This window comes from Polypterus senegalus, chromosome 5 (genome assembly GCF_016835505.1).
Source record: "Polypterus senegalus isolate Bchr_013 chromosome 5, ASM1683550v1, whole genome shotgun sequence".
Lineage (NCBI taxonomy): Eukaryota > Metazoa > Chordata > Cladistia > Polypteriformes > Polypteridae > Polypterus > Polypterus senegalus.
The window spans coordinates 188,228,046-188,254,549 of NC_053158.1; the positions used below are offsets into that span (position 1 = coordinate 188,228,046).

General features: G+C 40.2%; 2 protein-coding genes and 1 long non-coding RNA gene across 4 annotated transcripts in view; 2 read left to right on the plus strand and 1 right to left on the minus strand.

The window, feature by feature from the left end:
- The window catches only part of oplah (5-oxoprolinase, ATP-hydrolysing), a 55,813-nt gene extending 49,252 nt beyond the window's left edge, over nt 1-6,561 (plus strand). The window contains exons 25-27 of the mRNA XM_039753799.1: nt 760-920; nt 1,845-1,942; nt 6,156-6,561. Of these exons, the coding sequence (XP_039609733.1) occupies nt 760-920; nt 1,845-1,942; nt 6,156-6,317 (421 nt within the window). The 3' untranslated portion in view covers nt 6,318-6,561. The remainder of the gene's footprint in view (nt 1-759; nt 921-1,844; nt 1,943-6,155) is intronic.
- A 3,945-nt stretch (nt 6,562-10,506) lies between these two features.
- Nucleotides 10,507-26,504, plus strand: part of LOC120529734 — a 31,880-nt gene continuing 15,882 nt past the window's right edge. Inside the window, exon 1 of the long non-coding RNA XR_005633796.1 lies at nt 10,507-11,627. This is a non-coding gene — a long non-coding RNA (uncharacterized LOC120529734). The remainder of the gene's footprint in view (nt 11,628-26,504) is intronic.
- Nucleotides 12,833-24,643, minus strand: foxh1 (forkhead box H1). Of its 2 annotated transcripts, none has more exons than XM_039753802.1 (4): nt 24,116-24,643; nt 20,262-20,903; nt 19,343-19,447; nt 12,833-15,268 (listed from the first exon to the last, which is right to left on the minus strand). In XM_039753802.1, exons 2-4 carry the CDS (start codon nt 20,796-20,798, stop codon nt 14,273-14,275), a joined length of 1,638 nt encoding a protein of 545 aa, XP_039609736.1. In that variant the 5' UTR covers nt 20,799-20,903; nt 24,116-24,643; the 3' UTR covers nt 12,833-14,272. The 2 variants fall into 2 exon arrangements, with proteins under 2 accessions (XP_039609736.1, XP_039609734.1); XM_039753800.1 differs by lacking the exon at nt 24,116-24,643 and adding an exon at nt 24,018-24,102.

A 26,504-nucleotide genomic window follows, 5' to 3' on the forward strand; every position in this document is an offset into this window, starting at 1 on the left:
TGTTATATAGTGAACTGGCAGTTAAGTGGGATAAGGACAAACTAAACTGAAATTTGAATCCATTTTTTTTTTTTTAATAGTAACATTCATAACATTCTCAGACCTGTCTATTTCAATTCAGGGTCACTGGAATGTGCAGCATATCCTAGCAGCATCTGGGAAATGGCAGGAATCAACTCTAGATGGAGTTTCTGTCAATTAGAGAGCCCGCTCACACTCACATGTGTATTCACGCTCACACAAGGAATCAACTTAATAGTGTGAGATAAAAAGTACACGTAGACTTGGGGATAATGGCCAGACTACACACAGACAATAACCAGGCTCAAACATTTAATGCAACCCTGGCATCACAATAACAAATACAACTATTTGACATTTTTGAGGTTAGAATTGCAGCAGGTGTTCAGAATTGTGAAAGGTGTGCTACACTGTTATAAAATACATTTCAAAAATAGACTACCTTTACTGTTTATTGCTTCTGTATGAATCTTACCATTCAGGTTTATGTAACATATTTTTCAGAAAATTGCTGACCTCTTCTACTAGACCGAAAAAAGTATTTTTCAGATTTATAAATTACACCCAAACGCTTTGTAATTACTGTTATGTATTTCCCTCATATCTTTCATACGTGATGCTCACAGAGAGGAAAGATGCAGTATAAATGTTTTGTCTTTCACACATTTGTCTTTTGATTTTGCCACCTTTGGACCAGTAAGAAGGGATAAATTAACTCGCTCTGCTATTTTTTGATAGGTACCCAGTAGTCCTGCAGAGATTCTCACTTCGCCCTGAATCTGGAGGGCTAGGCTGTTACTGTGGAGGTGATGGGGTGATTAGAGAGCTGCTTTTTCGAGAAGAGGTTGTGCTGTCAGTGCTAACCGAGCGTAGAACTCTCCAGCCGTATGGAATTAAAGGTGACCTCACATTCTGCTGTCTATGTTCAGTTGCAGCTGTTGGTTAGGAATCCTCTAACAGCAACGCCATTCACTTATAAATATCTTTTTTTACGTGCTAGCTGAGTTACCTGGAATTGCCTGAGACAGGAAGTGGAACAATGGAAGGGTAAAAAGTAATAAGAAATCCATCCATTTTCCAACCTGCTGAATCCGAACACAGGGTCACGGGGGTCTGCTGGAGCCAATCCCAGAGCACAAGGCAGGAACCAATCCCGGGCAGGGTGCCAACCCACCGCAGGACACACACAAACACACACTAGGGCCAATTGAGAATTGCCAATCCACCTAACCTGCATGTCTTTGGACTTTGGGAGGAAAACAACACACAGACACGGGGAGAACATGCAAACTCCACTCAGGGAGGACCCGGGAAGTGAACCCGGGTCTCCTAACTGCAAGGTAGTAGCGCTACCACTGCGCCACCGTGCCACCCGTAATAAGAAATTATAAACATTATTGGCAGCCTATTTTACCTTTTAAATATGTTGCATTTAATACATTTTCTTCAGTTCAAAGAACCCTAAATTGAAAAAAGGCCAGGTGCAATGGTTTGGACCATGAAAAACATAGTGAGGGATATGCTTGATTAAAGAAAAACTTAAAACTTAATGTTTATTAGTCAAACCGAAGCCCCTTGGATGAAAAGCGTGCATGCTAACCATTGTATCACCATCACAATCTGCATTGCCTGGTTTCTCATTATGACTGCATGGTATTTTTGTTCACTGGAGTACAAACATAACACTTTAGTTTAGGTACTGCAAAACTTTCTTATTTCCACTTATGTAACAAGGTTTCTTTTGGTCTTTATAACACTTATAAAATGTTATATTACTGGTATCAGTCAAATTCATTAAATTCACTTTTGAACTTGTCTTACAGGAGGTCAGCCAGGCTCACCAGGTCTAAATCTTCTTCACCGTGCAGATGGAAGAACCTTAAACCTTGGTGCCAAAACATCAGTGAAAATTGACCCTGGGGTAAATTCAAGTAGATTAATGAACTAAGTTAGTGTCTTAGAATTTGGTGGGATGGAAGCAGAAGTTAACATTTAGTTAACATTTAGTCTAATAAAGGAATGACGTTTTTCTAATGAAGGTATCAGTGTTTAGACTGATGTAAAAACAGTCATGAGAAATGCATACATTCACACTGCTTACTATATATTACTATATTACTTATATATGCTAAGTAATATTTATTTAAAATATTCTAGCACATTTAGCTCTTGTAACTGTAATTTCATTCCCATGTGTCCTTTGTTTTTGATTTTGCATATTCTACATGACTTTCCTCCTACAGCCCAAAGCCATGCTGTCAGGTTAAAGGGTGGCTGCATATTACTCCAGTGTGAAATACGGGTTCGATTGATTTTGTTTGTGCATCTAGTTTAGGCAGCAGGTGTGTATGATATTTGGCTGAAAACAATTTGTGCAATTCTAAATTGCTTAAAAACAAAACCTTTTTTTTCTAACGCTTTAGGGGAAGAGGAGGGTGAATATATACCATATTGTGTTATCTATATACAGTCATATGAAAAAGTTTGGGAACCCCTCTCAGCCTGCATAATAATTTACTCTGCTTTCAACAAAAAAGATAACACTGGTATGTCTTTCATTTCCTAGGAACATCGGAGTACTGGGGTGTTTTCCAAACAAAGATTTTTAGTGAAGCGGTATTTAGTTTTATGAAATTAAATGAATTGTGAAAAACTGGCTGTGCAAAAATTTGGGTCCCCTTGTAATTTTGCTGATTTGAATGCATGTAACTGCTCAATACTGATTACTTGTAACATCAAATTGGTTAGATTAGCTCATTGATCCTTGAACTTCATAGACAGTTGTGTCCAGTCATGAGAAAAGGTATTTAAGGTGGTCAATTGCAAGTTGTGCTTCCCTTTGACTCTCCTCTGAAGAGTGACAGACAGCATGGGATCCTCAAAGCAACTCTCAAAAGATCTGAAAACTAAGATTGTTGAGTCTCATGGTTTAGGGGAAGGCTACAAAAAACTATCTCAGAGGTTTGAACTGCCAGTTTCAACTGTAAGGAATGTAATCAGGAAATGGAAGGCCACAGGCACAGTTGCTGTTAAACCCAGCAGGTCTGGCAGGCCAAGAAAAATGCAGGAGTGGCATATGTGCAGGATTGTGAGAATGGTTACAGACAACCCACAGATCACCTCCAAAGACCTGCAAGAACATCTTGCTGCAGATGGTATATCTGTACATCGTTCTACAATTCAGCGCAATTTGCACAAAGTACATCTGTATGGCAGGGTGATGAGAAAGAAGCCCTTTCTGCACTCACACCACAAACGGAGTCGCTGGTTGTATGCAAATGCTCATTTAGACAAGCCAGATTCATTTTGGAACAAAGTGCTTTGGACTGATGAGACAAAAATTGAGTTATTTTGTCATAACAAAACCGCTTTGCCTGGCGGAAGAAGAACACCTCATTGGAAGAAAAACACCTGCTACCTACTGTCAAATTTGGTGGAGGTCTCATCATGCTGTGGGGCTGTGTGGCTAGTTCAGAGACTGGGGCCCTTGTTAAAGTCGAGGGTCGGATGAGTTCAACCCAATATCAACAAATTCTTCAGGATAATGTTCAAGCATCAGTCACAAAGTTGAAGTTACGCAGGGGTTAGATATTCCAACAAGACAATGACCCAAAACACAGTTCGAAATCTACAAAGGCTTTCATGCAGAGGGAGAAGTACAATGTTCTGGAATGGCCGTCACAATCCCCTGACTTGAATATCATTGAAAATCTATGGGATGATTTGAAGCAGGCTGTCCATACTCAGCAGCCATCAAATGTAACTGAAGTGGAGAGATTTTGTATGGAAGAATGGTGAAAAATACCTCCATCTAGAATCCAGACACTCGTCAAAGGCTATAGGAGGACAGCGTCTAGAGGCTCAAAGGAGCAAAAGGAGGCTCAACTAAGTATTGATGTAATCACTCTGTTGCGGTGCCCAAATGTATGCACCTGTCTAATTTTATGATGCATATTGCATATTTTCTGTTAATCCAATAAACTTAATGTCACTGCAGAAATACTACTTTTTCCATAAGGCATTAAAAGGAAGTTGCTACTTTGAAAGCTCAGCCAATGAGAAACAAAAATCTAAAGAATTAAGAGGGGTTTCCAAACCTTTTCATGTGACTAGATAGTGCTCAAAAAGACACTTTAATATATATATATTAAAGTATATAGAAGCAGTTAATTTATAGGGAACACTGAAGCATCAATCAATAGTAGGATGTTGAAACAAACATGGTTGAAGTATTAAATCTACACCTCAAGTTAAAACAGATGTCTTCTGGTGTACTTGGACACATCCTCAGTGATGTAATCTGGGCTCACTGGGTGTTTCTTTTCTGTCAACATGAGACACTCTCTCCTAGGTACCTCTGCTAATGGCTGGTCAAAACCCAACTTGTGTTCAAGTAGCATGTGTTGACTATGGGTCATTCCTTTTGATCCTTGTCAGCTACATGCCCTCTCTGCTACCTTGATGACTTTATTTTGATGACTTGCTGTTTGTGCCCCTGTAATAGCAATACAAAGGTGGGCTTTGTACAGCGACTGACCTGTGAAATCCCAACAGGCCACCTCATTGGGCACACACCATGCATGCCACCTAAGCTGCAACGCTTGTTGACCAAGTCCTCATATGTATCCTTTTCCTTGTGATAACCTCCTTGGTCAGTTATTCTTAGGGGACGCTTGGCCCTTGCATAATCACTTGCTTTGATATCATGGATACTTGTGCAATGCCTGAATTTAAGGTGGTCACTTCAATGTTATCTGTGCATTTGAACTGCGTCCCTAGGTTGACTTTCAGCTACCACTCAGATATTATCCTGAGTCCTCCTGATACTCTTGGCAGGGACTGGGACTTCTCTATTGTTCTGATGAAAGCAATTGCCTATATTCCTTGAAGTGATCTCTACAGTTGGTGGCACAGCAAATAGTGCCCACTACCACTTTCAGCACCTGCACATGGTAACAGCAGTAGCAGTGCTTTTCATGGAAAAAAACTGAGGATGTACTCCAGTATTCTACTTGGAAGGAACAGGGGGCCTAATTAAATCACTTTACCACACCAAAAAAGGGGCACTGCACTAGGGAGAACATCATAGACTGACACAATCAAAAATCTTAACCCAAGACCATTACATTTTACAGTTCTTCTACTGCTCCTGTTGTATCCCCACCATCCTACTGATGTACTCCTCCTCACGCTGCTTGCACCTAATCTTGGATCAGTTTATGATTATCCTATCCATGGGTCTTTGCACAGTGTATTGATTTGAAACAGCCAAGATCTGGCAGTCTTGGTACCTGAACCATTTATCATCTTTAATGATTAGGAGATCTTGGCATCATTAGACTACCTGTGCAGCTGTAACAGTTTAGCACAGGTAACCCCAAACTCCTAACTCACTTAGAGTTAATTTGCAGCTTGAGCTTGTTGCATTGCCTAAACAAAACAATGCTGCTTAAATTTAGTGGTCTGTGCAGATATTGGCTAATCTTACTTTCCAAAATCTCAGCAGTCGACAGTGGTAATTTATAGACTAGCAAGGGCCATCGTATCTGTGGGAGGATGCCATGGTTTAAAGTTTGCAGCAGCGTTGCTTTATCCACCACTTCCGCTCTAAATTAATTCACAACTTAATGTATTAATGCTGTGCTTTTCTAGGTGCAATTAAAAAATCTTACTCAGTTGTTTGACAGGCTGCTCTGTGGTGGGATTAATGTTCTACAAGGTAAAAGGGAAATCTGTCAACTACATTCTCTTTCTTCAACATCTGCAACTTGGATTTACCTGATTGGTTTCAAAACCTTGCATAAGTCATAAGCCCCTGAACAATCCATTTGCATTTTGGTACTGATGAAGTTGTCATAATAAGGCCATCCATGAACACCTACTTGAAGATAACCCTCCTGATAATTAAAATGTAGTCCAAGTAATATGCCAGTTCTGTTTATTAAGTAGTTGGTAACTTGGTCCAAGGGCAATGATATAATTAAAAATTACATTAATTGATTTTTGTTTTCTACAAATTTAATGCAACCTTGAACTTTATACATCCCACTGTATTTATCATTTGTCACAAGGTCAGACTCTATCATGTTGTTTTTCTTGCATTTTATTGAACCTTTCACTTTTTTTGTTGGCAGGACCGATTCTGTCTGCAGACCCCTGGAGGAGGAGGGTATGGAGATCATAACCAGTCACAAGATTCACTGGACAGACACCTCTCAAACAAAAGGGAGGCTAGTACTTGCTTTGTTGAGCGAGGTAGCATCTTTGAATACCAAAAGACTCAAGAGGCTGTGTGAAAGGTGACCAGTGAGAAGGATTTTACGAATTAAAGGCCGTCTTTAACCTACTTAATTAAAAGAGTAGGAAATAACTGTAGCACAAGTACACACCAATAACTGGGTTTTATATAACATTGATGTCTCTTACATTCAATTCATTTCTGGTAACAGCGGGGTAAACATAACATTTAAAGGTAGAGGTCTTAGGAGTTCCAAGTACTGTCTGCTTTGCTACTTAATAAATTGCCCATAAATAAAATAATTTTCATGTTCAGTTCCCAGTCCATTCAGCAGCACAATTGCAAGTGGGTTGTTGTGGTCATAATGAAGCTCACAATACTTGTTTAAATGCTAATGAATTTAGCCTGTATGATTATAATAGAGACAGTATAATGATTAGATAGATTTACTTGAGTCACACACCTGGCCTATCCTGTTAAAGTTTAATTCTCCTGGGCACCTGGTTTTAAAAGTAGTACTAGCAGCAAAATGCAGGTCAGTTTACAGGCAAAAATTGTATTAATTCATTTAAATTTGTACTGCTTAACAAACATAGAAAAAATTGTTGCCTGTGCAAGGACTTGAAACTAACAATGGTGCAATCGGACACTGATGGACCTTGACCCTGGTGTTCAGCTTGTATCTATTTGGAAGTTCTCCTTGGGTTTTTGTCTACCATTCTCAATATCATTCTGCCCAATCCAGGGTTGATTTTCCTCTTGCGGCTGCATCCAGAGATATTGGCTACAGTCTCATGGACTTTAAACATCTTTATGATATTTGCAGCTATTGTCACAGGAACATCAAACTGCTTGGAGATTATCTTATAGCCTTTGCCTTTAACTTGTTTGTCTTTTTTTCTCCTTGATTTCCTCAGACAACTCTCTCCTTTGTTTTCTCTGATCTATGTTAAATGTGGGACACAAGATGGTACCAAACAGCAGTGTGACTACTTTTCTGCATTGAAATTGGCTGAATGACTGATTGCATGATTAGAGACATGTGTGATACACATTAAAGAAAACATCTAGTTTGAAAAATCACTCTAATCCAGTTATTTATGATCTTTTCAAGGGGTACCAACAAATGTGTCCAGGCCATTTTAGAATATCTTTGTAGAATAAGCAATACTTGATCTCTTGTTACACTTGCTTTACTTTACTCTACTCTATGAAGTAGCAAAGGTATGCAGGTATACATCACTTTTATAATGAGCTGTAAGGATACCAAGAACTGAAACACTTATTTATTGTATGATGTTATATGGTTCTTAACCTCTGCACAGGAATTTATACATTTTTAGCTCTGTGAGGCGGAAAATGTTTTACATGGAGGATCACTCACTTTAGCATAGTCAAAAATATCTCAGACCACCTACAGCCTGTCACTCCTTGATGTAGATGTAAATGTATCATTCCAAGAAGTACCAGATTTTGGTCAGTAATCTCTTTTGGCCAGTGATCCATTATAACCCCTTAGCCCTGAGACAGCATAACAGAATTTATGTTGCAAAAGTAGTGCAAGTGACAAGCAGCATGAAATTAAGCCATTACCTTTTTCCAGGCAGACATCATGGTGAATGTTGAAGGAGTGAATGAGATTGATTGGACAGTCTTTGAGTTTGATGAGAAAGAAAACAGGAGCAGAATGTGAAGGAATGGAATTAAACCAAAAATTAACATTAAGAAAGTGTGTATGCTCTTCTGTAGTAATTTTACAGCCTTTCCTTGTAACCTTAACAGCTGGGAAGATCATTAGGAGTTTGGGCATGTACATAAAGAACTAATGCATCCTTGCAATTTACTCATCACTTTGTGGACTTCATAGTAGGCTGGGGCCTCCCTCTTTTGTCTAATGCAAATGCTGATTTCTATTGACCCATTGGAAAACATACTCTGAACTACATGCAGGTAGCAAAATTCATAATGGATTGATTGTAACGTTCCATATTTATTAACATCACAACAAGTGGATCTAGTTTGTTTATAAAGCTTTATATTTTGTACTTTCAGCAGAATTTGAGATCTTATACACTCACCTAAAGGATTATTAGGAGCACCATACTAATACGGTGTTTGACCCCCTTTCACCTTCAGAACTGCCTTAATTCTACGTGGCATTGATTCAACAAGGTGCTAAAAGCATTCTTTAGAAATGTTGGCCCATATTGATAAGATAGCATCTTGCAGCTGATGGAGATTTGTGGGATGCACATCCAGGGCACGAAGCTGCCGTTCCACCACATCCCAAAGATGCTCTATTGGGTTGAAATCTGGTGACTGTGGGGGCCATTTTAGTACAGTGAACTCATTGTCATGTTAAAGAAACCAATTTGAAATGATTCGAGCTTTGTGACATGGTGCATTATCCTGCTGGAAGTAGCCATCAGAGGATGGGTACATGGTGGTCATGAAGGGAAGGACATGGTCAGAAACAATGCTCAGGTAGCAATTAAACGATGCCCAATTGGCACTAAGGGGCCTAAAGTGTGCCAAGAAAACATCCCCCACACCATTACACCACCACCACCAGCCTGCACAGTGGTAACAAGGCATGATGGATACATGTTCTCATTCTGTTTACGCCAAATTCTGACTCTACCATTTGAATGTCTCAACAGAAGTCGAGACTCATCAGACCAGGCAACATTTTTCCAGTCTTCAACTGTCCAACTTTGGTGAGCTTGTGCAAATTGTAGCCTTTTTCCTATTTGTAGTGGGGATGAGTGGTACCCGGTGGGGTCTTCTGCTGTTGTAGCCCATCCGCCTCAAGGTTGTGCGTGTTGTGGCTTCACAAATGCTTTGCTGCATACCTCGGTTGTAACGAGTGGTTATTTCAGTCAAAGTTGCTCTTCTATCAGCTTGAATCAGTCGGCCCATTCTCCTCTGACCTCTAACATCAACAAGGCATTTTCGCCCACAGGACTGCCGCATACTGGATGTTTTTCCCTTTTCATACCATTCTTTGTAAACCCTAGAAATGGTTGTGCATGCGTGAAAATCCCAGTAACTGAGCAGATTGTGAAATACTCAGACCGGCCCGTCTGGCACCAACAACCATGCCACGCTCAAAATTGCTTAAAATCACCTTTCTTTCCCATTCTGACATTCAGTTTGGAGTTCAGGAGATTTTCTTGACCCGGACCACACCCCAAAATGCATTGAAGCAACTGCCATGTGATTGGTTGATTAGATAACTGCATTAATGAGAAATTGAACAGGTGTTCCTAATAATCCTTTAGGTGAGTGTATGTTGTTGTACACAGGGCAGATGGGTAAGAGTCATATTTACTTAGTAAAATACTCCACCCCATAACTTATACACCTAGATATCTACGACACAAGCTTTTATTTAGATGTTCATTTGTTAAACTGGACAACTTTTTTCCACTTCATTAAAGAAAACTACTATTACAAAGATCTGATGGGGTGAGGAATGAGGAAACAAGTGGGGGATCCATGGCAATTTACAGATTAGCCTTTTTTTACATTTCAGCAGTTGGCACAGTTTTTAAACTTGTTCAGGCTCACACAGAGATCAGCAGGGATGATAGGACTTCTGAATCAATGCCTTAAAACTGCAACATTGTTATAACCACATTATGCCCATAATTCATTATATAGAGTAGATATGTAAAATCATGGTAGCACTATATTCCAAAAATTTCATGTCCCTGATTGGACAACTTTAGGGAATGAAAAAAAAAAAATCACAATACCTCACAATATATTAATATCAAGGGCTACCCATTACCTTCACTGTAGCTTCAGTCCTTTTTGGAATGCTGTCATCCAAGTCCTGAATAGCAGAATGGGATATTGAACCGATTCTTCAAAAAGAAAAGCCTCCAGGGCTCTGTTCCAGAAAGCACAATTAGATAATTCTGGATCTAGGAATGAAATTGAGCTTGGTATAGCACGATTTCGCACCAGTGGATAAATCTATTCCAGAAAGACAGATTTCAATTAGCTCACACAATCTGCTAGGTTGATCTTGTTTAATTTGTCTTCACAGCCAGATTTATAAACTCTTACAGAATTTGATTGGAGCATTGAATAGCCACTTGGTCATGGATTGTAGGGCCGACAAACTGAGGGAAGAACCTTCATGTCAGCAGAGGAAGTGGTGCTGGTGGCAGTGCAGGAGGATTATTGGCACATCCAACAAAAAGACAAGCAACACAGTTGCTAAGGAAAGCAAGGTGACATTGAAATATTGCTGAAAGAATGAATGCATGAAACAATTAATCTGTGAAATCCATATAAACTTTGTGAGGTAAATTGTTGCATTGTGCAAAATGTAACCTTAAGGATTTTATTCCACATCCTACGTTGCACGATCTCAGATGAGCCTTGTATTCCATTTTTGCTATTTTAATATCAAAAAATGTGCAAGACCACCCCATGTCATCTAAGTGTTCACCATAGATAAGAGTTCCAATTACTGCAGGACATTTTGAACATTAGTCTGCCTGTACTGAACCTGTATTTTTCAGTAATTATGTGACAAAAGCAAGCAAAGGTTAATTAACTTCACATTTAAACCTATAACCGAAGACTCACCGTACCCACTCTTTAAACTGGATACCCTGTTCAAACCCAAGACTCTTGAGATTTGGCCTCAACATTTGTAGTTATCATATCTGTGACATCTTATAGTAATAAGAGGCCACATTTATTTGTAACCTTGTATACATCATCTTATAAAAGGTTGGTTCCGTTAAGGAACTTTACTGGGGTATGTGGCTTCTTTTATAAACATTGCTTAACAAAAGAACCATTTCATTCAAAGAAGGGTGCTTTGCATATGAAATAGAGTCTTCAGGTTTTGAAAAGGTTCTTAATATGGTGACAGAACTAAAAATTAATAGATGGTTGGCTAACTAATAGAATACCAACAGATCACAAAAATCTGAACTTAGCCTGTACTATTGTATTTAGCAGAAGTTTTAAAATTAGAATCCAATTGGTGATTCACCATTTTACATTTTTATGGTTATCATCAAATAATCTAAGTGGAGTAAAAGTTCTTTCTAGTAACTTCACATGGATGGTTGGTTTCGGTATGGCTTCATTCTGAAGAACCACTCTGTACCATTATTTTTAAGGGTTTACTTGTGTATCATTCGTAAAAACCATCAGCTTAACGAACTACAATACAATGCAGAAGTCACTGTTATTTTATTCCATTACAGAACCCTCCATTAAAACTGCATTTGTAAGCATATTGGGCATAGGCACCTGCTGAAGAGGACAGTCTTCGGAGGGATTTCTTTAAAAGGCGAGGGGCTACACTGAAGGGAGGAAGATGGGTTAGCGTGTTCCACCAGTGAGTATATAATCAGTTATTTTTGCTTAGAAATTTCACAATTTAAATCAAATTACTGTACCTGCAACTCTGTGGAATTCCTCTTTGATGACAGTCATTTAGGTCTCAGAAAGACAGCCCATGTTCATAATCAAAAGAAGTGTCCGATTTGACAAGTGCACACTTTGTGAACCAGCCAAAGTACAGAGTGTATAAGGAACATACAAGTACATGCAGAAATCATTCCAACAGTTTTGAGAAGGTGCCTTGTAACTACTAAAATCAGGTTTATGCAACCTCCAACCAGGGCTTCATTTTTGCATCACTGCTTAAACAGGCCTAGCAGTAAAATGACCATGCAAGTTTAATCCCTGTACACAAACAAAGCTCCAGCACCTTAACACATCTTACCCGTGTCTTAAATACCAAAACATACTAAGCATTTCAATACAGATTACAAGTCTTTCCTTGTAATATTGCATGAAAACATATGCACATTAGTAGAGTAAATTCAAAAAGATTTGAACCGATTACTCAAACTAATCCTATGAACATGTGCACCAAAAATTGTACAGCTACCCTTAAGCCCCACCATTTTTTCAAGCCTGAAAGTTGTATGGATTGCTGTATTAGAAACTTTAAAAGTGATGTTCTACAGAGTTTCAGGATAGACATTTTGACAACAGTCAAAAAACACAGAAGACAGCAAGTACTTGTCATTTGCACAGACGGCTCCTTCTCGTGTTGTACAAACAATTGTGCACTTGGCTTCGGTAGTGCAAGTTAATTCACCAAATCAGTGTCTTCCAGAGCCAAATGCACACAGAAATAGGAGAAATACTGTGGCCTTCACTTGCAGTTCATTCTTGTTACATCCATTTATCTTAAAGTCAATTTACCTCCACCATGGGAAAGCATGTGGTGCATATAATCAGACTGTTAGATCCAATCCAACCAGCATTTGGAGTTTAAATTCATTTTTAGGGCTCTAAGCAGGGGCATCATTAATCTACTAGTGCTATTCATTTCTACAGGTTTTTAGGTGGCTTAGTGTCTGAAGTGTTTCACTTATACCAGTGGCTTTTACATATTTGTAAATGAAGTTTAGATTTAGTTCTACAAACAGTGAAGAAAACCCCTCTTTTGTTAGAATAAAGCAAGGTTCCTCCCACTAAATATTAAAATTTTTAAAAAAGGAAAAAATAAAATGAAACCACACACACAAGTACAATATAAACCCTTCCAGCAGCAATGGATTTTATTTACAGGTATTGCACAGACTGGTTTGGAACCATAAGGTGACAAAGCAAAATCCTTAATGAAGGATTAATAAAAAAAACTTTAAAAGCAAACCCAGAACACCTTGCACTCTCCCCGAGAGGCAAAGCAAAATAAAAAAAATCATTTAAAATGAAACCCCCAGGTTAAATTCTAAAAACTGAATGAAAAAAAAGAGTTGTGTGGTATTTTGACAGGTTGAATTCAGTGGCACCAAAAAAAACCAAACTCCCCGCTGCAGCAATGTGGTGGATGTTTAGAGGTGCCCTGGATACTCCATTTGCCTTAAGATGCCTAAAAGAGAGGGAGGTGGTAGACTAGTCCCTCATTAGAATTTCTGGGGCAGCCTGATCTAACCATCCACCCAGCAAAGTAAACTTTGCTTGGGATCATAGAGTACCAAGGCAGCAATAAGCTGCTTTAGAGCATCTTCATACAAGGAGAGAAACTGCATGCCAGTCTCCAGTCAAATTCTTACCAGTCTGTCTTGGCACCACTCACACTGAGCTATAGCAGCTTCACATCCCTCAAGTGTTCATATTCGGTTTTGGTTTAAACACATTTCCCTGCTGCACTAGAATGTACAACAACCAGTTACCAAAAATTTAAAAAGAAAAAAAAAAAAAAAAAGAAAAAAAAAGCTTTCACACTCCCAGGTGCTACTATTTACTAGAGACAGGAGTTCATCCCATTATTTAGAATCGCATTAGGTTGGGGAAAATTGAGAAAAATCTGATCTTTCCAAAGGCCACAGCATTTGCTTCTGCATTTGGCCAGACTCATACTGGTCTACCCAGGATAGCAAGTCCTGCATTTTGTTTGGCATAACTTTAGATTTGAAGAGTCAGAGTGGCTGGCAGACCACACTTAAGAGCATCTCACATCAAAAGCTATGCAGACAGTTTGGAAATCCAGCTCATTTACATTATTGCTCCCCATAGAAGATACACTAGTCCTGGCATAAAAGCACAACACCAACCCCCCCGCCCCCCCCAAAACAAACTATACAAATACACACACATAGAAGCTAAGACAAAACCTAACACAGAGGCAAATATAAAATCCAGACTTTAAAATAATCTGCTCTGCAGGAGTGGCCTTCAGGCCAGTGGTAAAGTGCCAACACAGAAATGGGCAACTAGTGCAGGCACCCCCAGCACAGGGTGCAGAGCAGCCCCCCATTTGGCAAATTTGTAAACGTACATCCAATATTAAAAACGCTGCTCTTCAGAAATTCATTGAGAGCATAATCGTCCCCATTTTAAGACACTCTGCAAGCACAGCAGCAGAGACCAAAGACGATCTAGAAAAAGACCTATTCAACCTTGGCAACTAAGGTTTTGATACCACCAGTCTATCCCCCAATCCCCCCCAGCCCCACTGGTAGCTCAGAATGGGGTATACCTAGAAAGTGTCCCAGCATGCTGTGCAGCTGGAGCATTATACTGGCCAACTTGGGAAACGGGAGGCTCTGGTACCAGCACGTCGAATACACTCTTATTTGGTGGCACAGACTGCAAGAGGTTGTCTAGGTCCATGAAGAGATGAGGTGGGCGGTGACGATAGGCTTGCAAAGGTCCAGTTGACGGAGGCAAAAGGGACCAGTATCCAGGGCCCATATATGCAGTCTGGGGAGGCCGGATGTTGTAGAATGGGAGACCTCCCAGTTGCAGAAGTGGGTTGTTGGAAAAGCGCATACTTGGAGGTGCCACCGCATTTGGCGGGGCATATTTTGCATAGGAGGTAGGCAGTTCCCAGGGAGCAGAGCATCTCCTTGAGGATTTCATGGGGGTGGCACAGTCATCGTAGGCATCAGAATCTGACCCATCATCCCCACCCATCATCTCCCTGGATCTCTTTGAAGCCAGTCGACCACTCTGCCAGCTGGAGTCATTCTCGGAGGATGAAGAGGAAGCAGGGCTGACTGTACTGCCAGAAGTGCTCCGGGATTCTGTTGAACAGCTGAGGGCAGAAGGTTGTCTCATGTAGGGATCCGGGAGAGGCAGCTCGTTAACAAAGGGCCTTGCCTCCAACTTACTGCCATAAGCCTTTGAAGGCTGGTCCAAACTATTTGTGGCAGGCTTGAATGTGTGCAAAAGAGAGTCAATGGCAAAAGAGGAGTCCAGCTTTGGTCGATACATTTCATTGGCATCAATCCGATTATTGGCAACTGGCACAACAGGCAGCTCACGCTGCTGCTGCTGCTGCTCCTCCTGGCAAGACTGTTCATGCAGAATATAAGGGGATAGGTCCTCAACAAAGATGGCCTCTTCCTGCCGTGATATTGCAGTATTCTGCCTCTTTAGAAGATCTGGCGGCACTCTTGTCACATCAACAGCCCAGAAGTTTCCTTTCCCTTGTGGCCTGTTTGGATCCTTCAAAACCTAGAAGAGGGAAATTGACAACTTGTACTTTACTTCAATGGCCAAAAGAAAAACACAAACATCATCTAAACCTGCTTATTCCAATATAAAGTCTCAAGAGCCCATTATGGGGAGGTGTCAGGTGTAAAAATAGGAAACCATTCCGGAGAGGGAGCCAGGCTATTACTAGGGACATATACTGTAGTTTCATTCAACCTAGCCATCACATATACAGTTTTGGGTGGAGGGGTGAATCTGATAAAGAATCAAACACATAGAAGCAGCAACTGTCAGACTAGGATTATAATCCTATGCAGTAGGTGGAACAATAAAACCAGAGATATTCCTGTGGTCCTATACTTCAGCCACCTAGCTGTAACATTGGCCACTTAAGTACCTTGCCAATGTAATGTCATGCTACAAGCTGTCTTGTATGACAGATTAAATCGCTCCATTTACCACAGTCTCACCTACATATACTGCCAATGTTACATTTTTTGGCCAGGAGAGAAAATGCAGCTTAGTCCGAACAAACTGTTTCTGCGAGATACACAGATTTCTGCATTTCCGCATCACTCCACATGAGGTAATGTAAAGCAAGCCGCATCAATGCAAATCAGTTTTCCTGGAGTCAGTGTGATCGACAGCACGCACGAAGACCACTGTCCCAAGCATGGACGAGTTACAAGTGATATCATAGTACATATCCTTAACAAGTGTGCCAGTGTGTACAATTCTTAATGTTGTAAAGTAGCAACAATTACACACAGCTTAAGCCGATGTCACATTAGGCGACTTCTAGTTGGGGAGTATGTCAGATTTGCCGACTGCTGTTGCTGATCTCCTTGCCAGACCATGTCAATTTTCATGACTTAAAAGAAATAACGAAGCATGTCAGATTTAATGATTGTGTATGGACCTTCTAGCACAGTTCTCAACCCTTTCTCCTGACTGCAAAGAGCTTGCTGCCCATCAGAACCCCCGTTTCCTTCTGCCATGGTATGTTAAAAAAAAAAAAAACCCCAACCACACACACAAGCTTCTCCAAAACACGCTTCCCTTATTCCACGACATTAAACTTTCAGATCAGCATTCATTGGTTGTTGGCTCACATGCACATACAACCCACCGCTACAACTAAAGGCAAAATTTAAACCCATGTGATTTTTGTCAGAGCAAGATGCAGACTAGCTGGAGTGAGAGACTGGGCACATCACATTAGTCCTTCAGGGGAGCATACCACCGACTGACTAAGAGTGTGTAAATCTGCATTTCAAGTTCAGTCCTGAGCCCCTTGGTGGCTGCAGATTTTTGTCGCAGTCTTAACCAAGCAAACTGTTATTTCCCAGTTTGTTTTTGCACCCATCTGGCAATTACAAGCTGGTTATGCCATTTTTATTGAATTAAGCAGGAATGTGATTTAGAAGGGGAAGAACTCATTCTTTATTTTGTTCATCTGTCTAAACTAGAATATTAAAGATTTACTAATTAAGCAAACTAGTGGATAACACTGAAGTAGCTGCCCCTTTCAGAATCCTGCTTGCTGGTTTCTGCTCTGCTTGCTTTAATAGCATCTGAATGATGACAAATTACCCAAAAAAGTTGAAATTAAAGTATTTAAATGAAGGAAAAAAAAAACAAACTTTTACATTCTTGGTTAATTTGTTTTATTGTTTTAGCAATTGTAACCTGTGATTAGAATGTACAAGTTACTATACAGTGGTGTGAAAAGCTATTTGCCCACTTGCTGATTTCTTATTCTTTTGCATGTTTGTCACACAAAATGTTTCTGATCATCAAACACATTTAACCATTAGTCAAATATAAACACAAGTAAACACAAAATGCAGTTTTTAAAATGATGGTTTTTATTATTTAGGGAGAAAAAAAAATACAAACCTACATGGCCCTGTGTGAAAAAGTAATTGCCCCCTTGTTAAAAAATAACCTAACTGTGGTGTATCACACCTGAGTTCAATTTCGTAGCCACCCCAGGCCTGATTACTGCCACACCTGTTTCAATCAAGAAATCACTTAAATAGGAGCTGCCTGACACAGAGAAGTAGACCAAAAGCACCTCAAAAGCTAGACATCATGCCAAGATCCAAAGAAATTCAGGAACAAATGAGAACAGAAGTCATTGAGATCTATCAGTCTGGTAAAGGTTATAAAGCCATTTCTAAAGCTTTGGGACTCCAGCGAACCACAGTGACAGCCATTATCCACAAATGGCAAAAACATGGAACAGTGGTAAACCTTCCCAGGAGTGGCCGGCCGACCAAAATTACCCCAAGAGCAGAGACGACTCATCCGAGAGGTCACAAAAGACCCCAGGACAACGTCTAAAGAACTGCAGGCCTCACTTGCCTCAATTAAGGTCAGTGTTCACGACTCCACCATAAGAAAGAGACTGGGCAAAACGGCCTGCATGGCAGATTTCCAAGACGCAAACCACTGTTAAGCAAAAAGAACATTAGGGCTCGTCTCAATTTTGCTAAGAATCATCAATGATTGCGAAGACTTTTGGGAAAATAACTTGTGGACTGATGAGACAAAAGTTGAACTTTTTAGAAGGCAAATGTCCCGTTATATCTGGCGTAAAAGGAACACAGCATTTCAGAAAAAGAACATCATACCAACAGTAAAATATGGTGGTGGTAGTGTGATGGTCTGGGGTTGTTTTTCTGCTTCAGGACCTGGAAGGCTTGCTGTGATAGATGGAACCATGAATTCTACTGTCTACCAAAAAATCCTGAAGGAGAATGTCCGCCATCTGTTCGTCAACTCAAGCTGAAGCGATCTTGGGTGCTGCAACAGGACAATGACCCAAAACACACCAGCAAATCCACCTCTGAATGGCTGAAGAAAAACAAAATGAAGACTTTGGAGTGGCCTAGTCAAAGTCCTGGCCTGAATCCAATTGAGATGCTATGGCATGACCTTAAAAAGGCAGTTCATGCTAGAAAACCCTCAAATAAAGCTGAATTACAACAATTCTGCAAAGATGAGTGGGCCAAAATTCCTCCAGAGCGCTGTAAAAGACTCATTGCAAGTTATCGCAAACGCTTGATTGCAGTTATTTCTGCTAAGGGTGGCCCAACCAGTTATTAGGTTCAGGGGGCAATTGCTTTTTCACACAGGACCATGTAGGTTTGGATTTTTTTTCCTCCCTAAATAATAAAAACCATCATTTAAAAACTGCATTTTGTGTTTACTTGTGTTATATTTGACTAATGGTTAAATGTGTTTGATGATTAGAAACATTTTGTGTGACAAACATGCAAAAGAATAAGAAATCAGGAAGGGGGCAAATAGTTTTTCGCACCACTATATAGCTTTTCACTTGTGGCAATCAACTTTTGTTATCCTGTCCTGTTACATTTGCGGCCCAGGCCTAATGTTACTCATTTCTTAGCCTCTTTTGTGAGTCAGTTTGGGTAAAGGCATCTGCTAAGCAAATAAATGTAAATTTCAATAGCTTACAAGTGTAAATCTGACACTACTGCACTTTTCTAAATGCAAAATTAAAGGAAAAAACAGGTCAGCTAATTAAACACGAGATGATTTAAAGGTAACAGACTGATTGAAATAACCTCCAGCCACAGGGGTCCCTCTAGGACTGAACTTGAACCACTGATGTAAATGAAGGCTACAACAGAGGAGGAAAATTCTTTGTTCTTCTCCCGCTACTTTGAATATTAAGGTTACTTTTTGGAGAAGCACTTGCATTATCAGAAAATTACAAAACACATTCACAAGTGTCATTTTTACGGATCGAAGGGCGTTAAACTCGTGAAGTCATTAGTTGTCAAACATACGCTACACCTTCCCGGAGTGGGTGTAGGATGCTTCATAGCCGCTTCTCAAGTCTGGGATAGGACCAGATCGTATCCTGGGCAGACTTACTGCAATTCCTTGGAGTAATTGAGACACTTGATAAATACGAGCACAGATCAGGGTGTTGCAAGGATTCTTTGGAATTGATGATTTCATTGATTTTTGGAAGATGGAGGGAAGGGGTGGGGGAAAAAAAAAAAACCAGACCTAGTTATTAAAATTAATAACCACTTCCCACTTACAAGAGTGCCACCTTACCTTAACAAAGCAGTCGTAGCAAGACAGGTTGTGACGAACCGAATCCCTCCAGCCCTTGTATTTGCCTTTGAAGAAAGGGAACAGCGTGCTGATCTCTTTGAAGATCTAATGGCATACAGAGAGAATAAGTGAGAGCCAAGCCCTGGCACAAGCAGCACCTCCAGTAGTTGCAGGATAAATTCAGTATTATTGGCACAATGTGCCATGACTCATTCCTCTTTAAAACAGAGTTTAAAAGCCTAGAGCAGCCCACATTTGTTAAACGTGGGCATAACACCATTGGAAGCATGTTGGGGAAGCGGTTTGAAATAAAATGAAAAGTTCGATATAAAAAAAAAAAAAAAAAAAAAAGGTGGGGGGCACACTATTACAGAATGCAAAAATGTACTTTACTGAACAGAAGTTAACTAGTCTTACAATCTACATCTCATACTGCATCATATCCAGTAGTCATTTCCTAAATGTCTACAGCATAGAAATTAAAGTCAAACTTAAGTCTCATGAACTACAATGGTAGTTTTAAAAAATTAAGCAATTGCTTAAAATTTCAATTATTCTGAAAATCCGTTTTACTTGTTAAGAATGGATTGTGAACCACTGCGGTGGGCAGGCGCACTGCCCGGGGTTTGTTTCCTGCCTTGCGCCCTGTGTTGGCTGAGATTGGCTCCAGCAGACCCCCGTGACCCTGTAGTTCGGATAATGAATGGATGGTGAACCACCACCATGATGAAGCCACAACCCCATTGCCATGTTAAATCCACGCCATTAACTCCAAATTAGGAAACCACAAAAACAGTTAACATTAAATGCGCACCCGTGTCTAAACTCACACACTCCTCAGTCGGTACACAGAACCTCAGCTACTGGTCAATGCAACGCAAATCACGTCCATCACCAAAGGTGAATCCGCCACACTCACCTGAGACAAGGTCAGCTTCTTCTCTGGCGAGTTCTGGATGACCATCGCGATCATGGCCAAGTAGGAGTAGGGTGGCTTGGGGTAACGCTTGTAGTTTTTCTTCCCTTTCTTAAGATCGGAGTTCTTCTCACCGTCCTGGTCGGCAAGCTGACCCTGCGGCCCGAGGTTCAGGGAGTCGGACTCAAACTCGTTCAGTTTTTCCTCCATCGACTTCTGCTCCAGCTCCAGCTTTAACCTCTCGATGGGTGATCCGGCTGTGACCGCTTTCTTCTCTGTGCGTAGGTCCATCGGCCATGGGCTACTAATGGTGCTCCACGGCAACGATGGGTTAGAGGCAAAACTGTTGCGCAGAGCAGAGTTGGTGACAGACGAGGCTCGCGGGTAGTCCTGCGTGGACTTTGGTGTCTCTGACTGGAGCGGCTCGGTGCAGTCTCGGTGAAGGTCGGCGGGGATTGGACTGAAGCAAGGGGAAGCCGAGGGCAGGTAGGCGAAAACCGGCTGCCCTAGAAAAATGGTGGACCCCCAGTGTTTTGTCATGCTGATGCAGGCCAAAGTTGGTCTCGGAGGGGTGTGTGTAATTTGGAGAGGGGGGGTGGGTAGGGGGTAGTGCTCCTGTAGGCAGACTGCTGGCACCAGGGGATGCTGTTTGGAAAGCAAACAATTAACAGTTTCATGTTAATCCCGTGGCGTAATCAGAGTTAGAAAGACGACTATCTCAGAGAATGAATAAAGTGACGCCGCGGGAGCCCAAGGTACAGAGACACGCACTGTGTCACACACACACACACACACACACACACACAGCACTGCCGACCCCAAACATCTAGAGTCAATTTTCACACAGACCGAGTAAATGAGATGCAACTTTTGGGCTGGTTAGAAGAAACGCGAGATGGAAGATAAGACAAATCAACGGTGGAGCTGAGGAGGAGGGAATTCTTTTACATTATGAGATCTACTCCAGCGATTGTAGGTTCGAGAATGTTTTAGTCAAGAGGCCGCCTTAAAAACAAAGCAGCGTAAATCGTAACTGAAATAAGACGGACATGGCTGTACCTTTGTAGTGTCACGCTTTGGATAAAAACGCCAACTAATGTGAGGAGTTACAGATGTCGAACTAAGCTTCCTAAAAAAAAAAAACCTGCAGTGTAGAGAATTGAAATTGCGTCAAAAATAACGTTGACTGTAACGTTGTTAGGAAAATCAAACTGGCCGGTGATCGGATGTCTGCACTCTTAAAAATAATGGTTCTTTAATGTTATTTACTATACTGGGTGGTTCTCCAGAGCTTGACCAGGCACAGTTTAATTCTGGGAGGGACGGGTTCTTTGCATAAAAAAACAAAAACAACTTCATATGCATTTTAAAGTGTCCCAATATTTTTACATAAATAAAAACACACGTATGGTGGGCCGATGAACACCAAGATTAAGAAAACCCAGACTTAGCTTGTGTTACTGGTCATACGCAGCGAGAATCCTTAAAAAAAAAAAAAAAATTACCCATTGGGTATTTCAGAAATCAGTTACCATCTATTTGTAGCCATTTACTGGAGCCTGTGCCAGACCTCTTTCTGGAACCTTTCATGTTAAAGGGTTGTTTGTTTATATATATATATATATATATATATATATATATATATATATATATATATATATATATATATATATATATATATATATATATATATATATATATATATATATATATATATATATCTCTTGTGACCCTGACCCAAATAATTTCATTCCTCAGACTCAGGCTGTGTGTTTAGCAAAGTGCCACTACACTAAAATAGAATAGGTCTAAAACAGCACATCTCCTCTTTAAAACCTGCATAACCAATTTCACTGACAAAGCAGCCTTTCCCAGGATGAAATTGTTCTTTACCAAGCAAAGTGCCGTTAAAGAACTTTTTTTTTTTTTTTTTTAAACGTATAGGGATGTTAATGAAAAACCCACAAACAAGCGGAGACCGTGCAAACTGCAGGTGTCCCCGGTGTGCACACTGGGGCAGTGAGACAGCTGCGCTAACCTCTGCGCCACCGTACTGCGCTCGTCAAAGTCTATTTGCGAATAAGAAATCCTTTATATATGGGTTCTAAAAATGACACTTCCTGATTTGTGTGCTTTCTCCACGGTTGGCTTTGGTGGAAAACAAATTAGCAGAAAGAAGCCTTACAAAGCAAATTATAACATACAGAAGAATGATTACGAGATGCAAGCATCCGAAGCAACAGAACAAGATAAAAAAAACCCGAACAAGAATGAGTTGGGGTGGCACAGCACATATTACATCTGCAACTAGGCGAAGACTGAAAACAAAAATTTCTAAACTGTTAGTTCAGTATCGGCAATCCCGAAGAGATACGAACAGTTCTAAAATGTTTAATGAAGAGGTACGTTTTCAAAAGGACCCCAAACAGAAGTAAATGAGGTGCAGTTCGAAGACACAATGGGAGATCTCGCGGTATGGAGATGGACGGAGAAGCGCATCGTCCAGTCGGACACAGAACAGAGACCTGCAGCGCATTAAAGCTTTACCCAGCATGATAGTAACAGATCAAGACCACCTGAACTTAGCCTGTGTACAGCGACAGTCCTTTTAGTATCACGAGTCTATTATGTCACAGGCTTCTTACCATCTGTCCAAAGTCATTTCTGGAACCGTCATGTGGAGGATTCCTTGGGGAATCGAAAACGCATCTCCAATAAATTCGCAATGAAGAACCATCTTCATTTTTAAAAGAGTGTACCACCGGTCTAACACTAACGACATCCTATACACAATAAAATCTATAGTGGTAAATGGATATTTATTCCGTATAGAAACATTGCGTTCAAACGTACACGTTTAAGGGTTACTTTAACACTGCAAGAGTCTTTTTTGGCACTGGCAGTTGTGCGGTCTATCGGTATACAGTCCCGAATGGTCCCGCAATGTTCAAGCGATAATGTTACAGATTAGATAGCACTTCTCGCAACCTCTTAATCGCATCGTAGCCTTGATAAATTTCATTATGAGCGATACAAGTAGAAAATAAATCGTATTAAAAGTCTAATGTTCAAATTGAAAACATCCGCGAGAGAAAGTACAAGCCTGGTTTTCCTCATTCCCGATTGTTACGATTAGAGCTCCGGACTTAATCCTCTCATACGCGTTCAATTATTAAACGGGATTTGCAGATTAGAGTTTTCTGAAGTTTGTCATTGACATCATTTAGAAATTCACCCTCGCCCTGATGGTTAACTTTAAGCAGCCATAACCTTTATTAAAAGGCTTGCTAATAATAAAGCTATCAACAAAAAAAGTTAATGTCCAGTTTTATTAAGGTTTTAGTAGTTTTTAGCCGAAGAATACGAATCTAAATCACAAACCGCTTAGAATCTATATTTACTTTAGCTGAGAAGCACACTATAATCGTTGAAAACCAAACGGCGATTCAGAACAAAATGATTGAAGCACCGACTGACGGCAACAAAATAATGTGGTGCTCCTGCAGGTGAATTGCGCATTATTAACGTTTACAAAACCGCATCTCCACCCGCACAATCTACAAAAATGGAAAAGCGAACACTTAAGAAACGCAGGGGCTTGGAGATGTCGGAACAGACAGAGGGTCAAAGTTCTGTAAATGCGCGTCTTTGCTTCGGCATAAGCAAGGTGGCTATCATTCAAGTAAGTGTATTTAACAATCATGTTAAGATATTCCACTCAAGTTGATGACCTAATGGTGTAATGCAAACAATATTTACCTGCACCCCGAAAACCATTCAGTTTCTCATTTGTAAAGAAATTCCCATGCCCACCGTTAAAGTGCAAAAAAATGCCACAGCAGCATTTCCATACACACCTTTACTTTATTACGTCAGAGAGCACATCAATCCACGTATGCGTTCGCCACTCCAAGCGAGCCCAAAAGAAAGTTGCAACGCGTGCTTCCAACCTGCCTTCAAACGTCACGCTGCACACCTGACACGAGACTTAATCACCCCACCCGCACCTGAGAACGCCCGACTGAAGGACCGTTAGATTGGAATGAGGCTCACCCACCAGTCTATTAATCAATTAAACAATTGCTCCGACGCTTGTTACACGAGCGGACTTCTAATTTAGCAGTTTCAATTTCAACCAAGAAGGATACCACAGAGAAATATTTATTTATGATTTAAACTTTAAAAGGTATATATATAAAATATAGCTTAGGATAGTAAGTTAACTGTGCAGTCAATCAATAATGTTACATTTTATAGAGCGCCGCTAACAGCACAAATATTCATTCGAAAGACGCTTTACAATAAACCGAAATAATTTTGGAAGAGTTAAAAAAAAAGGTTAATACTCGATCTTGATACAATGCCGCCATTCGAAAATATTTAAAAATGTATGCGGGCCAAAACCAGAAATTTTCTAATCCTAAGCATGAATTAATAAGTCGTGATTTTGAGATACATTTTTTTTTTTGTTTCTTTCATATAACAAAGTGATTATGACTTAGTCGAAATTATGAGACCAGAAATCATAATGGGATGCAAAGTGGATACCAGGAAATACCAAGTCATGCATTTCTAAAACATTGAGCTAAATGTGTGTTTGCATGCATGTGCAGTATGCAAATTCCCATGGCTGAAACGCCACCTTTTTCATAGATTCACCACTTGTACAGGAGAAGTCCGCTGTATTTTGCTCCAAAAATATCCCCCATGGGGAACTTGGGTGTGCCCTATGAGGCAGTGGCAGTCTTGACACAAGTTGCTTTTCTTGGGTGTTCTTAACATATTAGCACAATGGCCACTGGTCGAGCGCCCTAGAGCATGGGGGCCCATGATGTTTCTGATGCCTATGTATATTTCTGTTTTGCTGTCTTTGCCTGGGGGTCTATGATGCTGTTAATATGTGATGCAGTCTTGGATGTGCCCTATGTGGCACTGGCAGTCTTGGCACAGGTATGCAAAGCTGCTTCTCACAGTGGGCTTAGTCTGCAATTTACATTTGGGGTCAATTTTCTTTCCTCTATTTAGTGGCTACACCTTCACTTTATTTCATTCCTAGTGGATAATTAGATGGATACAATAGCAAATTGGTTGCTCAGAACATGACATTCTGGTAATATGGTAAGAAATAGAAAGTATAAGTGAGACCTTTATCCAGGCCAAATTACAACATTTGAGTGATACAACTGATTACATTTCTTTTGTTTTTTCCAATTGGTGCACAGGCAAGTGAATTAATTTGTTCATGGTCACAAAGTGTCAATAGCGTTACCTGCAAACTCAGAGTATGAGGTTCAAAGCCTTAAATGCTGCAAAGTATATGTAGTATATATAGATGTAAAGTATAAAACCAGACAGGATGAGAAAAAGGATCCTTGAAATTAATGAGAATCTTATAAACAGGCTTTATGGGAACTCTCTCGAGAAAAGGTGCACCGTCGAAGAGAGGGCCAGGCACACGTACATACAGAAGAAAGGTGCTAAAAGTATACGTAGGTCAAGAGATAGCAAATATTTTTAAATTATTCTATTACCTGTCTTACTAGTCACATATAAAGTCCATCCATCCATTCATTATTCAACCCTCTATATCCTTACTACAGGGTCACGGGGGTCTGCTGGAGCCAATCCCAGCCAACACAGGGCGCAAGGCAGGAAACAAACCCCGGGCAGGGCGCCAGCCCACCGCAAAGTCGTAATAATAAATAGAAATTGCGAGATAGCAAGTCATAATTGTGAAAAAGAAATCAAGACTGTGAGATATAAAGTGTTAATTATGAGATACCAAGTCGAAATTGTGAAGTACTAAATCATAATATTAAGATACTTAGTTGTACAAAGGAAATACTAATTGAAATAATAAGACGTGAAGTCATGATGAGATACAAGGTTGGTATATTGTGACATAATTTAATAATTTTGAAACTTTAAGTAGAAATTATGAGATAATAAGTAATAATTATGAGACACAAGGTCAAAATTATAAGATTGTTTGATTGTTTTTTACTCCATTTTGTGGCAGCCATTTAACTCCACTATGGTAAACGCTTCTGTTTCAAGTGATGCTCTTACCTGACAAAGATCATACACAAGGAAGTGAACATAAAAACTTAAGAACATCGGAGCCTCTCTTTAACGTGGAGTGAAGTAACCCTGTGTTTTTGGATCCAGCACAGAGCCTTTTTAAATTCGTGATCCTCAATGGGATTTCACAAATCTGTTATCATCTATTTGTGATTATTTGGAGCC